This window comes from Haemorhous mexicanus, chromosome 2, assembly GCF_027477595.1.
Source record: "Haemorhous mexicanus isolate bHaeMex1 chromosome 2, bHaeMex1.pri, whole genome shotgun sequence".
Classification (NCBI taxonomy): Eukaryota; Metazoa; Chordata; class Aves; order Passeriformes; family Fringillidae; genus Haemorhous; species Haemorhous mexicanus.
This window is the reverse complement of record NC_082342.1, coordinates 360383-374836: the sequence shown is the minus strand read 5'-3', so window position 1 is coordinate 374836 and position 14454 is coordinate 360383. Positions and strand designations below refer to the sequence as shown.

General features: G+C 62.3%; 3 protein-coding genes across 7 annotated transcripts; all 3 read left to right on the top strand.

Moving 5' to 3' along the window:
• The first annotated feature begins 574 nt into the window (after positions 1–574).
• SPCS2 (signal peptidase complex subunit 2) lies at positions 575–4260 on the top strand. Of its 2 annotated transcripts, none has more exons than XM_059870817.1 (5): positions 575–785; positions 2024–2154; positions 2425–2585; positions 3566–3700; positions 4002–4260. In XM_059870817.1, the coding sequence occupies exons 1-5, from the start codon at positions 590–592 to the stop codon at positions 4186–4188; spliced, it is 810 nt and encodes a 269-aa protein (XP_059726800.1). In that variant the 5' UTR covers positions 575–589; the 3' UTR covers positions 4189–4260. The 2 variants fall into 2 exon arrangements, with proteins under 2 accessions (XP_059726800.1, XP_059726807.1); XM_059870824.1 differs by having other exon boundaries at positions 606–785; positions 2071–2154.
• A 694-nt stretch (positions 4261–4954) lies between these two features.
• NEU3 (neuraminidase 3) lies at positions 4955–8271 on the top strand. Of its 4 annotated transcripts, none has more exons than XM_059870776.1 (4): positions 4955–5322; positions 6242–6297; positions 6387–6629; positions 6719–8271. In XM_059870776.1, the coding sequence occupies exons 1-4, from the start codon at positions 5013–5015 to the stop codon at positions 7658–7660; spliced, it is 1551 nt and encodes a 516-aa protein (XP_059726759.1). In that variant the 5' UTR covers positions 4955–5012; the 3' UTR covers positions 7661–8271. The 4 variants fall into 4 exon arrangements, with proteins under 4 accessions (XP_059726759.1, XP_059726766.1, XP_059726784.1 ...); XM_059870783.1 differs by having other exon boundaries at positions 4957–5322; positions 6390–6629; XM_059870801.1 differs by lacking the exon at positions 4955–5322 and adding an exon at positions 5447–5494 and having other exon boundaries at positions 6390–6629.
• Positions 8272–8325: 54 nt separating this feature from the next.
• On the top strand, positions 8326–14205 carry P4HA3 (prolyl 4-hydroxylase subunit alpha 3). The gene is made up of 14 exons (XM_059870194.1): positions 8326–8367; positions 9008–9360; positions 9784–9926; positions 10181–10395; positions 10861–11010; positions 11108–11159; positions 11349–11506; positions 11589–11765; positions 12248–12312; positions 12461–12620; positions 13037–13099; positions 13358–13426; positions 13629–13725; positions 13922–14205. The coding sequence occupies exons 1-14, from the start codon at positions 8326–8328 to the stop codon at positions 13990–13992; spliced, it is 1815 nt and encodes a 604-aa protein (XP_059726177.1). The 3' UTR covers positions 13993–14205.
• The last annotated feature ends 249 nt before the right edge of the window (positions 14206–14454 follow it).

Here is a 14454-nt window from a genome sequence, read left to right as displayed (position 1 = left end):
CAGGGGTTAATCCAGCTGCAGGTGCCAGGGAGCCCAGCAGGCTCTGTGTGCCACCCTGGCAGAGCTGAGCCCATGCCTTCCACGTGGGCCGGGAGAGGCAGGTGCCCCTCGTCCCTCCTGCCCGGATCCCTGCCACCTGCAGCAGGACCTGCTTCCAGCTCCAGTCCCAGTGGCCATCTAGCTTAGCATGGCATCTCCTGCGGTGGAAAACGGGGCTCCTTGGCGTGGCAGCTGTACATGAAGGGTCTAATGACAGAGGAATAAGCAGCATGCTCCTCACGTGGCTCAGCCACACAACGGGGCTGGCTGTATGGTGTTGGAGATCATAGAACCATGGAAGAGTTAGGTCTCCAAGGTCACCGAGTTCCCCAGCGCTGCAAGGCCACCGCTAACCCCTGTCCCCAAGTGCCACATCCACACGGCTTCAAATCCCTCCAGCTGCGGGGACTCCACCACCGCCCACACTGGGCAGCTGTGCCAGGGCTGGACAGCCCTTTTGGGGTCGGGCGGGGCTTGGAGCAGTCTGATCCATTGGAAGGTTCGACTGGAGGGGTTTTAAAGTCGCTCCCAACGCAAATCCTGGGATTCCATGACGCGAGCACCTCCTGCAGGCCACGGGCATGGCGGGCGGGCGGACTGCATTTCCCAGCGTGCCGTGCGGCTCGAGGGGTCCGGACTTCCTGCCGCGCGGCCAATCAGGAGCGCCCAGGTGTCGCGGGCGGGGCGGGGGCGGAGGCGGCGAGAAGATGGCGGCCAAGAGCGGCCGGAACGGGCTCCTGGACAAGGTACGGCGGGCGGGGCTCCTCGGCCGCCCCGAGCGGCCCCCGCCCAGGCCGGGGCCCCGGGCAGCGCCCCGACTGCCCCGCGCCTGCCCCCGCCGTCCCCGGCTTCCACCTTTCACTCCTGGGTATCCCTCCCTCAGCCCTGGGCATCCTCATCCCTAGGCATCCCCATCCCCGAGCATCCCCCCTCATGCCTGAGCATCCTCATCCCTGAGAATCTGCCCTCAGCCCTGAACATCCTCATCCCTGAGCATCCCCCTCATGCCTGGACATCCCCATCCCTGAGCATCCCTATCCCTGAGTATCCCCCCTCATCCCTGAAAATTCCCCCTTATCCCTGAGCATCCTCCCCCAGCATCCTCCCTTCATCCCTGGTCATTCCCCTCCTGCTGTAGATGCTCGTAGAAGCAAAAATAAATAGTGGGAAGAACTCGACCCTGTTCTCTCAGGGCAAAGGCTCTGGCTTCCAGTTAACACGTGTGCTAATTAAGCCTGGAAGGAAATGCTTCAGGAGCAGCTCCCTGAAATGTTTGGTACCACACACCAGGGTGGGAGCTCTGTCCCAGTTCTCCGTGGTTTTTAGATCCTTCTGTGCCTCATAAACCTCGTGGGCACGCAGAGCAGGAAAATGACAGGAGTGAAACTGAGGATTGCTCTGCTGGCAGCTGAGATTCCAGCTCCAGTCACTGGCCCGTTTGAAATAGGGGATGGCTTGGGATACTCAGGGCTCGGACTGGTGTGTCACCAAACTATAATGCAGTTCAGGGGAAGGTGGGCCCCTTGGAAAAGCTGGGAATTGTTACTGGGGAGGGACCCATTCCTGCAGCAGATTTGAACGTGAAGAGTGACAGAGCCCTTCGCTTTTGTCCCACAGAATGGTTTTAACTGAAATTTCTTGTTGGTGCATTTTAATTCTCCCCTTGCACCAAGACACTTGGGGGCTCTCAAAATTCTCCTCATCCCCAAGAGTGCCTGTGGAGCAGTGTGGCTGGAAAGCAGGAGCACATCCAGAGGCAGGAATCCAGCCCAGCTGTCCTTCCTGGGGATGGCAGCGGGAGCAGCAAATGAGGGAGCAAAACTACACCTGCTGCCAGAGCCACATCCGACCTGTGAGAGTTGCATGGGCTGCAACCCAGCAGGAACTGCTCAGGCAGCTCTTGGGTGCACATCCCCTCTGTCAGCCAGGCTTTCCCAAGCAGCTTTGCTTTCTGCTCTGCCCCCTGTCCTGCTGCTCACCACAGGAACAGCTTGGGATGGAATTGCCCTCACTCCACCCTTCCCATTGCAGTGGAAGATCGATGACAAGCCAGTAAAAATCGACAAGTGGGATGGTTCAGCTGTGAAAAACTCCTTGGACGACTCTGCCAAAAAGGTGGGCCCTCTCTGTCTCTCTGTCTCTGCTGAGCTGCCCCTCCTGGGAATCTCCCTGGTTTCCTTCCCTGCGTTTTGGGGTCGGTTGTGCCCACAGCCATGGCAGGTCCGTGTGGCACCTCCTGTGATTCCCACCTGCCTGTGGGGCCCGACGCCGACATTAATTCCCCACAAACCTTCTGCTCAGTTTCCCTGTGCCCCTGGGGCTGCTCCCTTCCCACAAGCAGCACGTCACATTGCTGAGAAGCTCGGCTGCCTGTTTCTCCCACAGGTGCTCCTGGAGAAGTACAAGTACGTGGAGAACTTCCGTCTGATCGACGGGCGCCTCCTCATCTGCACAATCTCCTGCCTCTTTGCCATCGTGGCTCTGATCTGGGATTACCTGCACCCTTTTCCCGAATCCAAACCCGTCCTTGCCTTTTGTGTCGTCTCATATCCTTCACAGATTCTGTCGTGGCTATACCACAGGGGTTTGATTTTCCACATTTTCTGGGTGTTCCCATTTTCAGGCCTGCGGGAATTACGCTTCCTGCCGTGTGCGGATCAGCTGGCAGTCAGACAGTTCTCATGTGACAGGAAAGTTCCTGCCTGTCTGGCTGTAATGCCCCTAAATTTGGGTGGTCTCAGGCACATCCTTTTTTTTTTTTACTCCATCCACAGTCTGGTTCCAGACACGTGTGCTTTTCCCTAATACCACAGGTCAGATACGGAGAGGGGAAAGAGGAAATTCTTGCCAGCAGCTCTGTGCAGAGGGATCTGGACAGGCTGGATCCACTCCACAGCTCACTCCATGAGGCTCAGCAATGCAGAGGAGCAGTGGTGGCCTTGGCTGGAGGAATGGTTGGACTCAGTGGTCTCAGAGACATTTTCCAACCTAAACAATTCTGTGATGCTAAGGAATTTCACTGTTCCTGGCTGTTCTGGGTGGCTTTCAGAACAAATGGGTGACTTGTCTTGCAGCACTTGAAATTACTTAATTCCAAAAATGGGAAACAGGAATTGCTCAGTCTGTGCTTAGGAGGAATGCCCAGCAACTCCTTCTGTGGCTTGTTCAGTCTCAAGTTTTCCCAGCAAATGTCAGAGAATCCCAGGCTGGTTTGGGTGGGAAGGGGCCTTAAAGCTCATCCATTCCCACCCCCTGCCATTAGGGACACTGCCACTAAACCAGGTTGCTCCAAGCCCCATCCAGCCTGGCCTTGGACACTTCCAGGGAGTGAATAATAAATTACTAAAGTTTAAATTTATTTGTTAATTTCACACACTGATGAAGCATCAGCCAAACCGATTCTTGTTTGCAATGAACGTGTCACGAGAGGTGGTTGAACCACAGTGTCTGAGGGGATCCAAGCGACTCCTCTGCCTGATTTCTGCTTCTCCCTGCACCTTCCTGACTTCCTTAACTCCCTCTGCACGTATTTTGTGATGATGGGCATCCTGACCATCTATACCTCATACAAAGAGAAGAGCATTTTCCTGGTGGCGCACAGGAAGGACCCGGCGGGGATGGATCCCGACGACGTGTGGCAGCTCTCCTCCAGCCTCAAACGGTACCGCCTGCTCCGGGCTGCCCAGGGCACCCCTGCCCTGCCTCCAGTGCTGCCTGTTCCTGAGAATCCATCCTGCTCCACCAAATCCATGTGCTGGCCCAGGAACGGCAGCAGCCCCGAGTGGTTTTCTGCCACCAGGGTTCATGTTTCACTTCTCTCAATGCGGGGGGTAAAGGCCTTGGGTTGTGTTAGTTGGGAGTGCCCAGGTGGGGAGCTCCAGCCCAGGAGGGATTTCCCCCTGACAGGAGGGGGTTTCTGTCCCCCTGGGACCCTGCCCTGAGGTGTGTCTGCCCTCCCACAGGTTCGATGACAAGTACACCCTGAAGCTGACGTTCATCAGCGGGAAGACCAAGCAGCAGAGGGAAGCCGAGTTCACCAAGTCCATTGCCAAGTTCTTTGATAACAACGGGACGTTAGTCATGGAGGCCTACGAGCCAGAGGTGTCCAAGCTGCACGACAGCCTGGCCCTGGAGAGGAAAACAAAATGATTTCGGAGCCCAGCCGCCTCCCAGCAGCCTGCTAAAGTAACACCAATAAAGTCAAATGGCAAAGAAAGTGAATCATGGCCTCTGTTTTTGTCCTGAAGTCCTATTCCATTTTGGATAAGCAGGAATTTTAATACTGGACCCAAGATTTGTTGAAGCTCATGGCTAAGCTTGGTCTCTGTGCCTGCCTTCCAGGCTCCGAGGCGACTCCAAAACTGGATTTTGGGGACCCTCAGGAGGGGAAACACACCACCAATGCTGCCCCAGCGTCCCTGCTTTACCTGGCAGTGCTTTATCACATGGCTCTGTGTCCAGGGGGCTTCACCAATCCCACCTTTCCACTTCTGGTAGGAGTTCAGGACAAAACCCTTCTGTGAAACAACCATCCCCTGGCAAACCAGTTTGCTTTATTTTTGTATTTATCTAAGTGGGGGTAGAGGATTGTTTTATATAAAAACCTTTTATGTGTTGGGGGGGAGAATCAAATACGCTACTTCTGTGGGCTCAGCCACGAAGCTTCTCAGAAAGTGTAAAGGATTTTCCAAGCTCTGTCTGTCTGTCTGTCCTCCAGTTCCCTTCTGTCATCTCCTGTTCATGTGTCCCTTCTATAAACTGGCATTTTTTAAAAGAGAGATTTTTTGGGTTGTTTTTTCAATAAAAGGGAAGAACAGACATCAAACGTGTCCTGGAGCATCTCTGGGGTGTTTCACGCCTGGGGAGGGAATCCCAGTTCACAAAATCCTCAGGGCTGGAAGAATCCTGGCATTCTTGTGGCACCACCACAATCTTGTCACCTAAACCTCGTCCCCAGGTGCCACAGGACGAGGATGACTCCTCTTTTTATCTTGCAGAGCTGGTTGGGCCTGGCTGCCTCGCCTCAGGAACCCCCGGACAGACCTTCCTGGTTTTCCGGCCCTCCCTGGCCACACCTGTCCCACCGGAGCGCCCGGCAGGGGACTCTCCTGGCATCCCAGGCAGGATCCTGCCTCCATCCCTCTCCTGGCTCCCTCCCGCCTGCCGGGGAGAGGCTCGGGACTCCTCGGCAGCGGCTCCACCATCAATCTCCTCCTGGCATCCCACCATTCCACCTGCCCATTCCAGGAGCGAGGAGCGCATCACCTGCTCACACCTGCACAGGTATTGCCCCTGCTGCCCGCCGGCACCGGCGCCAGGCTCCGCGATCCCGGCAGCTGGGTCCCCGCCCGCCTCCTCGGCCCGCCGAGCGCCTGACCCGGCCCCCCCGGCTCCGGGAGCTGCAGGAAGAGGCGGAGCGGGGCGGCCCCGGCGCGGCGGCGGCGGGAGGAGCGGGGTCTGCGGGGATGCGGGGACCGCGGGGGATGGAGGAGTGCGGGGGGCCGCGGCACGGAGGGGATGGGGGGGGTCGGTGCTTGCGAGGTGTGGGGGGGTGCAGGGGCATCGGGACTGGGACGGGGGGTGTCACCGGGGCTGTCGGGGGGTACACGGCGAGAATCTGGGTACTGCAGGTGGATGGGGGGCGATCAGTGCCTGCGGGGCCGAAGAGGGGGCAGGACATGTGAAGGGGGATGCACGGAGGGGGGTCTGTCACTGGGGGGGTCAGGGCAGGGTGCAGGGGGATGCACGGAGGGGGGTCTGTCACTGGGGGGGCAGGACATGTGAAGGGGGATGCACGGAGGGGAGGTCTGTCACTGAGGGGTCAGGGCAGGGTGCAGGGGGATGCACGGAGGGGGGTCTGTCACAGGGCAGGGAGTTTGTGCTGTGGGCCAGCGCACGGACATGGGGGTCCCGGTGGGATCCAGGCGGGAGGGGTGCCGGGGGACTGGGGTTGCACGGGAATGGAGGGTGCACGGGCACAGGGACTCCGGGCCAGTGCCACTGGAGGAGCTTAAGGCGGTGGGAGCTCGGGGTTCCTGGTGCGGTGCAGGAGGTGCTCAGCCCTCGGGAACAGCGGGAGGCTGCACCGTGGGTGAGGCAGGGGAGCCTGTGCGGTACAGGGGAGCGGCACAGACGGGCAGGAGGGCGGGTGAGACCCCACCGAGGGGCTCTGCTCTCACCCCCACTCTCCCACCCTGCTCAGGTCCCCGGGGGAACCTCAGGGCGGCCACCATGTCCCAGGCCACCACCTGCCTCAAGGTGAGCCTTCATCCCTATCCCCCCCGTACAGGCCACCCCCTCCTTTGCCGGGATTTAACCCTTTACCTGTGACTTTCCCACCCTTCCAGCAGCAGGGGGATGGCGGGCAGAGCCCCCCACCGCTGCCATCACCACCAGGATCCCCGCATATTTTCCCTCCGGAGACGCTGTTCCGACAGGCAGGTGGGGTCACCTACCGCATCCCGGCTCTGCTCTACGTGCCCCCGGATGATTCTTTCCTGGCCTTTGCCGAGAAGCGCTCCTCGGCCCGCGACGAGGATGCCAAGTACCTGGTGCTGCGGCGGGGCCGCCGGCACGGCTCCTCGGTCAAGGTAAAACGCCCGCGGGCCGTAGGAACACGAGGTGGGCGCGATGCCGGCTGGCTCCCGCGGCTGAGCCCTGTTTTCCTTCCTGCCGGCAGTGGGGTCCCACGGAGGAGCTGTCGGCGCTGGCGCTGCCCGGCCACCGCACCATGAATCCCTGTCCCCTCTACGACGCCAGGAGCGGCACCGTCTTCCTCTTCTGCATCTGCGTGGAGCAGGGGAAGACGGAGCGGTGCCAGATCTGGAGCGGCTGCAGCGCCGCCCGCCTCTGCTTCGCCACCAGCGCCGACGGCGGCCGCGGCTGGAGCGCGCTGCGGGACGTGACGGACGAGGCCATCGGCGCCGACCTGTCCCGCTGGGCCACCTTCGCCGTGGGCCCGGGCCACGGCGTGCAGCTGGACTCGGGGCGCCTGGTGGTGCCCGCCTACACCTACTACGTGCACGGCTGCCTGTGCGGGACCCTGCGGCTGCCCTGCTTCACCCGCCAGCACTCCCTCGTCTTCTACAGCGACGACGGCGGGCGCCGCTGGCACAAGGGCGCGCTGCTGGGCGGCGAGCGGACGGGCGAGTGCCAGGTGGCGGAGATCCGCGGCCCGCGGCAGCCGCCCGTGCTGTACTGCAGCGCCCGGGCGCCGCGGGGCTGCCGGGCCGTGGCGCTCAGCACCGACCGCGGGCTGCGCTTCCAGCGGCCGGCGCCGTGCGCGGCCCTGGGCGAGCCGCCGCGGGGCTGCCAGGGCAGCGTGGTCAGCTTCGCCCGCTCCGCCGCGGCGCCCACCTGGCTGCTCTACTCACACCCCACCGACCGGCAGCGCCGGCGCGATCTGGGGCTCTACGTGAACCCCTCGCCGCTGGACGGGGCGGGCTGGCGGCGGCCCTGGGTGCTGCACGCCGGGCCGGCCGGGTACTCCGACCTCGCCGTCTGCCCCGGCGGCCTCTTCGGGTGCCTGTTCGAGTGCGGCGCCAGCAGCGCCTGCGAGGAAATCGCCTTCTGCCTCTTCGCCCTGGAGCCCTTCGGCGAGCAGGAGCTCAAGGCTTCCTAAAATAGACCCGTTTTAGGCAGCGCGGCCGCTCCTGAGCACTCCAGCGAGCGCGGCAGTGCCGAGAGCTCACCGGGACATGGCGAGCGCGCCAGAGGCTCAGCATCGTGTTCCTTTTATTTAATTATGTCTTTTTAATCACCCGTCAGATGTTGTCGGTGACCTGCGGCAGCGCAGGATCTGCTCTGGCTTGGCCAAGGGGGATGCCAGCACAGCGCATGAAATGCCGCTGCTTCTCCAAAAATCAGCATTTTTCACCTGGTAGCAGCTGAAAAGCAGAAGGTGCCAGCAAGAGCAGCTGATTCCCTGAGGAAAAAGTACCCAGGAATCTTGGTTTAGTTAAAAATATTCCAGTTCCTGTGTTCCTGCAGGTGGCAGAGGATTCCCAGTTTTTATCAGTTTTTATCCTGCTTTCTTCACTTGACTGCTTTAGACTGAGTTTCTCCCTGCCCCCTGGGCAAAAGCGCTCGAATCTTGATTGGGGGTGAGGGGAGAGGAGTGCTGGGGAGTGTTTCATTCTGCTCCATAGGGAACAGCTTGTAGCATCCCGACAGTGACAGTGACCTCACATCCCCGGGCTGCTGTCAAATAAAATTCTCCCAAAACACGTGAAATCCAGTCCATACAGGGAAAATCCCAAAGGAGCTGGCTGGCCCTGCCCCAGAAAGATGCAGGATGGCCCCAAGCACGGCACCTCCCACTCCATCCCGGTGCTGATTTGTGCAAAGGCGGGAGGGGGGCAGGCAGGATGGGCAGAAGATCAAATCGAGACGGGCACGGGCAGGATGTGGACAGGGACGGGCAGGATGGGGACAGGCAGGATGGGGCCTGACAAGAGAAGGACGGAAGGCAAAATGGGGACAGACAGGATCGGACAGGCAGGATGAAGCTGAGGACGGCGCAGGATGGGACCAGGAGAGAACAGGGAAAGGGGCAGGGACAGGCAGGATGAGGCTGGGGCAGGACTGGGACAGGGAAGAGGGGGACAAGCAGGGTAGGGACGGAGGGGCAGACTGGAATGGGGACAGGGACAAGCAGGACGGGGAGCAGCCCCACACCGCCCTCCCCAGCCAGCGTGGCGGATCCGGGGCCCCCCACCCCTTTTCCCCCCAAAGGCGGGGCCTCTCCGCCCCTTTTCCCCCGCTTCTCCCGGCGGCGGCGGCGGCCGGATGCGGGCGCTGGGGCTCGGGGCACGGCTGACACGGGGGTTGCGGGGGGCACTGCTGGGGCTGGGGCTGCTGGGGGCTCGGGGGGTGCTGCTGGCACCGGCGGCGCGGGGTGTACTGGGGGTGTTGGGGGTACTCGGAGCACCGGGGCCACTGGCGGTGCTGGGGCCACTGCTGGGGGTAGGGGCGCTGGAGGTACTGGGGAGACTGGAGCGGTGCTGGTGGCGGTGCGGGGACTGGAGGCACTGCGGGTACTTGGAGCGCTCGGGATTCGGGGTGTTCTGGGGGCGCCGCTGGGACCGGGGGCGCTGGGGCACGGGACGTGCTGGGCGTTCTTGGAGCACTGGGGGCGCTGGGAGCACTGGGGGCGCTGGGGGTGCTGGGGGCGCTGCTGGCGCTGCTGCCGCCCCCCGCCCCGGCCGAGACCTTCTCTGCGATGCTGAGCGTGCGGGGAGCGCTGGGCGCCGAGCGCCGCCTGCTCCGCCGGCTCCGCTCCTACCTGCGCGACGAGAGCTCCCGCCTGCGCCTCCTCCGCAGGTACCGGCACCCCCGACCGCATCCGCACCCCTCCAGCCACCCATCCCGCCCCGCGGCCCCAGGCGTGGGTGGTTCCCTGGCTGCGAGGAGGGGTTAGCCCATCCCCACCTTCCCCAACGCACACAATCTTTGGGGGTGGCCCTAAATAAGAGGGTGGTGGGAGGACGGGAAGCTGAGACCGGACATGGCTCAGGCCCCCCTTCCCCCAGCTGTGCCCCAGGAGGGGGACGTGACCCCCCACTCACGGGGATCTGGGTCACAGCATCCCCAAGGCACAGGCCATCCCCACAGACCCACCAGGGCTGGGTCGGACCATCCCTCAGCCCTGGCTTGGCCAAAGAGCAGACACTGAGGCAAAGCTGCCCAGCAGTGGGCTGTCAGCACCGGGGAGCACCAAAGTGTCCTCCCGTGGGTGCCTTGTAGGTTCTATGAGAAGGTCCAGGCACTGCACCAGGATCCCGAGGCCTCAGTGGACAACCCCTTGCTGGCCTTCGGCCTCATCAAGCGCCTCCACTTGGACTGGCCCAACGTCATCTACAGCGACGAGGCCACCAGGAACACCCAGGGTACGGGGAGGATGCCCTCCCTTGTGTCCCCTCTGTCACCGAGGCAGAGCCAGGAGGTGGTGGGGAGGGAGAGGATGGAGGAGCAGTACACATGGAAGGGTGGAACACGTGGAGGGGAAGGGTCGATGGGGCAGAGGAACAGAACAGATGGAGGAGCAGCATGTGGCGTCCCCAGGGAAAAGAGCTGATAAGGGAGACTGCACCTCATAATTTCATTTATCCCGCTGTCCCCCCACCTGTTTCCCACCCTGCAGCACTCCACGCTGGCCTGAGGGAGGTGGAGCCAGAGCTGCCTGGAGCCGAGGACCTGGAGGGGGCAGCCAGGGCGCTGATGAGGCTGCAGGATGTGTACGCCCTGAGCGTCAAGGGGCTGGCCAGCGGCGTCTTCCAGAGAGCCGGGCAGCCGCCCCTCTACAGCCCCGGCCGGCGCGCCTCCCTCTCTGCCGACGACTGCTTCCACGTGGGAAAGGTGGGGGAGAGCCCCACTGCCTCCACCAAGCTTCCCAGCCTGCTGGGGTGCTGCTTCCACAGGGATGGACACGGGGGTTTCTTCACAGGGGATGGGATGGAAGCGCAGGTGCAAACGGGGATGGAGACTGAGGTGGGGATGGAACAGGAAAGGGACAGGGTGGGGATGGTGTGGGAGGGGATGGGGATGGCGATGGCAACAGGAAGGCATCAGATGAACTGGTACAGGATGGGTGGGAATTGGGACGGGACGGGACGGGATGGGATGGGATGGGATGGGCTGGGATGGGATGGGATGGGCTGGGATGGGATGGGATGGGGTGGGATGGGATGGGACGGGACGGGATGGGATGGGACGGGACGGGACGGGACGGGACGGGACGGGATGGGATGGGATGGGATGGGATGGGATGGGATGGGACGGGGTGGCCCAGCTGGCAGGTGCAGGTGATGGGTTGCCCCACAGGTGGCCTATGACACAGGTGACTATTACCACTCCATTGCGTGGCTGGAGGAGGCTGTCAGCCTCTTCCGCCTCTCCTACGGCAGCTGGAACCTGGAGGACCGGAGCAGCCTGGAGGATGCTCTGGACCATCTGGCCTTCTCCTACTTCATGGTACAGCCTTGAGTCCCCTCCCCATCCCCAGTGTCCAGCAGAGCAAAACCATGGGCAGGAGGATGGATGCTGATGGGGTCTCCACTCCCCCATCCAGGCTGGAAACATCTCTCACGCCTTGAGCCTCTCCAGGGAGTTTCTCCGCTACGGTATGTGGGACAACCCTGGATGCAGCAGGAAGAGGGAAAAGATTTTGGGATGTCCCCATCGCCTCTGCATGGCAACAGCCTCCCTCCCCCCATTTCTTGCCCCCATCTGGGGTAATTCTCCAGGGACCGGTGCCAGGGAAGGGGGTTGATGGGGGTGCAGCACTCTGGGTGACACCACCTCCCCAGCAGATCCCAGAAACCAAAGGGTGTCCAGGAACGTGGCCAAGTACAAGAAGCTGCTGGAGATGGGGACGGGGGCAAGCACCAGGCCCCTGCAGCGCCCCAACAGCACCCGCCTGCAGAGCCGTGACGCCTACGAGGAGCTGTGCCAGCGCCCCAGGGCACAGGTGGGACTGGCAGGGCTGCCGTGGTCCCCCAGCACCTCTGGGGTCCCCCCCTCATGCCCTCCTTGGTCCTCTTGCTCCCCAGGCAGCCCCAGAGCAGCTCCTGCACCTCGGCTGCTCCTACGAGACCAACGGCAGCCCCTTCCTGCTCCTGCAGCCTGCCAAGAAGGAGATGGTCCGGATCCAGCCCCACGTGGCTCTGTTCCACGATTTCATCACCGATGCTGAGGCTGAGACTATCAAGGGGTTGGCAGGGCCCTGGGTGAGCCATCCCTGTCCCCAGGGATGTCCCTTTCCTGCAGCAGGGTAAAAGCAGAGATAGGAGGGGTTTTAAGGCCAAAGCCTCCTCCGGGGAGTTCAGATGGGACAGGGCTTGGAGCAACCCAGTCTAGTGGAAGGTGTCCCTGCCTATGGCAGGGCGTGGAACTGGATGATCTTGGAAGGCCCCTTCCAACCCAAACCACTCTAGGATTAGATGAGACCCTGGGGATGACGACCCCAGTTCCACGTGAGTCTTTTGAGTCCCCCAAAAGACCTTTTGGAAGAAACCAAGTCCAAATGCACCTAAACCACTTCCCAACCAGGCTTGACTTGGTGACTCCACCTCTGTCACTGCTCCCCTCACCCCAGTGAGACCCCTTGGGGTGGGATGTTTGGCAGCCAGCTGGCACAAACCCACCACGGTCCCTGCTTGCTGTGAGGATCCCCCTGCGTGGCAACACGCCTCCCCCATGTGTCCCTCAGCTGCAGAGATCCGTGGTTGCCTCTGGGGAGAAGCAGCAGAAAGCCGAGTACCGGATAAGCAAGAGGTAGCAGCCACCCTCCCTCGTCCTCCAGCCGCCGGGACCCCCGTGGCCACCTCTGGGGTGGCGGCAGGGCCCTGCTGGGAGGCCTGGCTCCTGCAGCAGGGCCCTGGGGGCGAGGCCCAGCCCCACATGAATTTGGGGTGTCCCGCAGCGCGTGGCTGAAGGACACGGCCGACCCCGTGGTGCGGGCGCTGGAGCGGCGCATGGCCGCCCTCACCGGCCTGGACCTGCGGCCGCCCTACGCCGAGCACCTGCAGGTGGTCAACTACGGCCTGGGAGGCCACTACGAGCCACACTTCGACCACGCCACGGTCAGGGAGCTGCCAGGCTGGGGCACCAGGGCGTCACTCCCGGGGTGCTCCTGGGATATTCCTGGGGGTGGGCCCCGGGATGCTCCTCATGGTGCTGCTGGGATGGTGCCCAAGGGAAGACCCCGCGTGTCCCGGGGGGTGTCCCCATGGTGATCCCGAGGTCATTCCCTGGGATGTTCCTAGTGGTGCACCCTGGCATGGCCCCTGGCAGGGGTGGGATGGATGGTCCCAGGATGCTGATCCCTGGGTGGGTGCCTGGGGTGTTCCTGGGGAGGGAGGGAAGGAGGGAGAGAAAAGAAGGGAGAAGGAGGGATTTTGTGGCAGGCAACAGCTTAGAGCTGCTGGGGCGTGAGGGGCCCCTGGGCCGAGCTGTGTCAGGGCAGGACTGACCGTGCCCACCTCCCCTTCTGGAGCAGTCCACGAAGAGCCCCCTGTACAGAATGAAGTCGGGCAACAGGATCGCCACTATCATGATCTACGTGAGTCCTCCCCCATTTCCAAGCCCGCAGGGATGAGCCTGGCTTGGCCCTCAGGGGATGGGATGGGTGAGGGCAGCCCTAAAACACTGGAGTGCATGGGAAGTGCCAATGTCTGTGGAGTGTTCGGGAGCTTGTGCCATGCCAAAGTGAGGGAACAGAGCTGGGGCCCAAGGGAGGTTTTGTGTCTCAGTTTCCCTGTGCAAAGGAGCATCACGGGGAAGGGGGGATCCATGGCTCCTGTTTCTGCTCCTCTTCCAGCTGAGTGCAGTGGAGGCTGGAGGCTCCACTGCTTTCATCTACGCCAACTTCAGCGTGCCCGTGGTCAAGGTGAGGGCTCGTGTGGAACCGCTGGGAGCAGGGAAGGGAGGCTGCTGCCCTCCGGATCTCAGCTCCTGCAGGGAGTTGTGGGCAAGGCTCCCCTGATACCAAACCCCAGCCCCGGGCTCCCTAATCTGTTTTGGGGTGCCAAAATTCAGTCTTGGGGATCCCAGCTCTGTTTTGGGGTACCAAACCCGTGTCTGCTCTGCAGAATGCAGCTCTGTTCTGGTGGAACCTGCGGAGGAACGGGAATGGTGATGGGGACACCCTCCACGCTGGCTGCCCCGTCCTGGCCGGGGACAAGTGGGGTGAGAGATGCTACCAGGGGTCACCCCGGGGTGACACGGGGCTGCAGCGACAGCTCCACCGACAGGGAGGCAAGAGGGGCTGGGAATGCACAAATGTCCTGGATAACAGGGGAAAAGTTCCCCGACAGCAGCACAGGATTAGAGAAAGGCGCTGAGGGAAGGGAACAGACAGGGTCCGTGTCCTTGTCCCTTCCAGTGGCCAATAAGTGGATCCATGAGCACGGGCAGGAGTTCCGGCGGCCGTGCAGCGCTGACCCCCAGGACTGAGCCGCCGTGGGACCACAGATGTGACATCTGATGTGACATCTGCAGGTGGCAGAGCCACCCCGGCACAGCACCTCAGCATCTCCCCAAGGGCAGAGCGAGGGAGGGACCGAGGGAGGGAGGGAAGGGGGCAGCAGCGGAGCAGGGCGTGATCGGGAGGGGCGCTTGCTCAAACACGGCCAGACTGGGTGGAAATAAAATCTTTTATCAACCGGAGTCTGTTCTGGGGTGCCAAACCCTATCCACTGCGGCTCCCATCTGTTTTGGAATGCCAAAATCCAGTCTCGGGGAGAAGGCAGCTCCTTCCAGCCAGCCCCATCGTCCCGGCGGGTTCCCTATTCCCTGCTCCTCGCTCCGTGCCCAGCGATGCCCGCTGTAGTTCCCGATTCCCCGGTGCTCGCTCCGTGCCCAGCGATGCCCGCAGCAGCTCCAGGGAGCCCCGGTGCTCTCTCCGTGCCCAGCGAT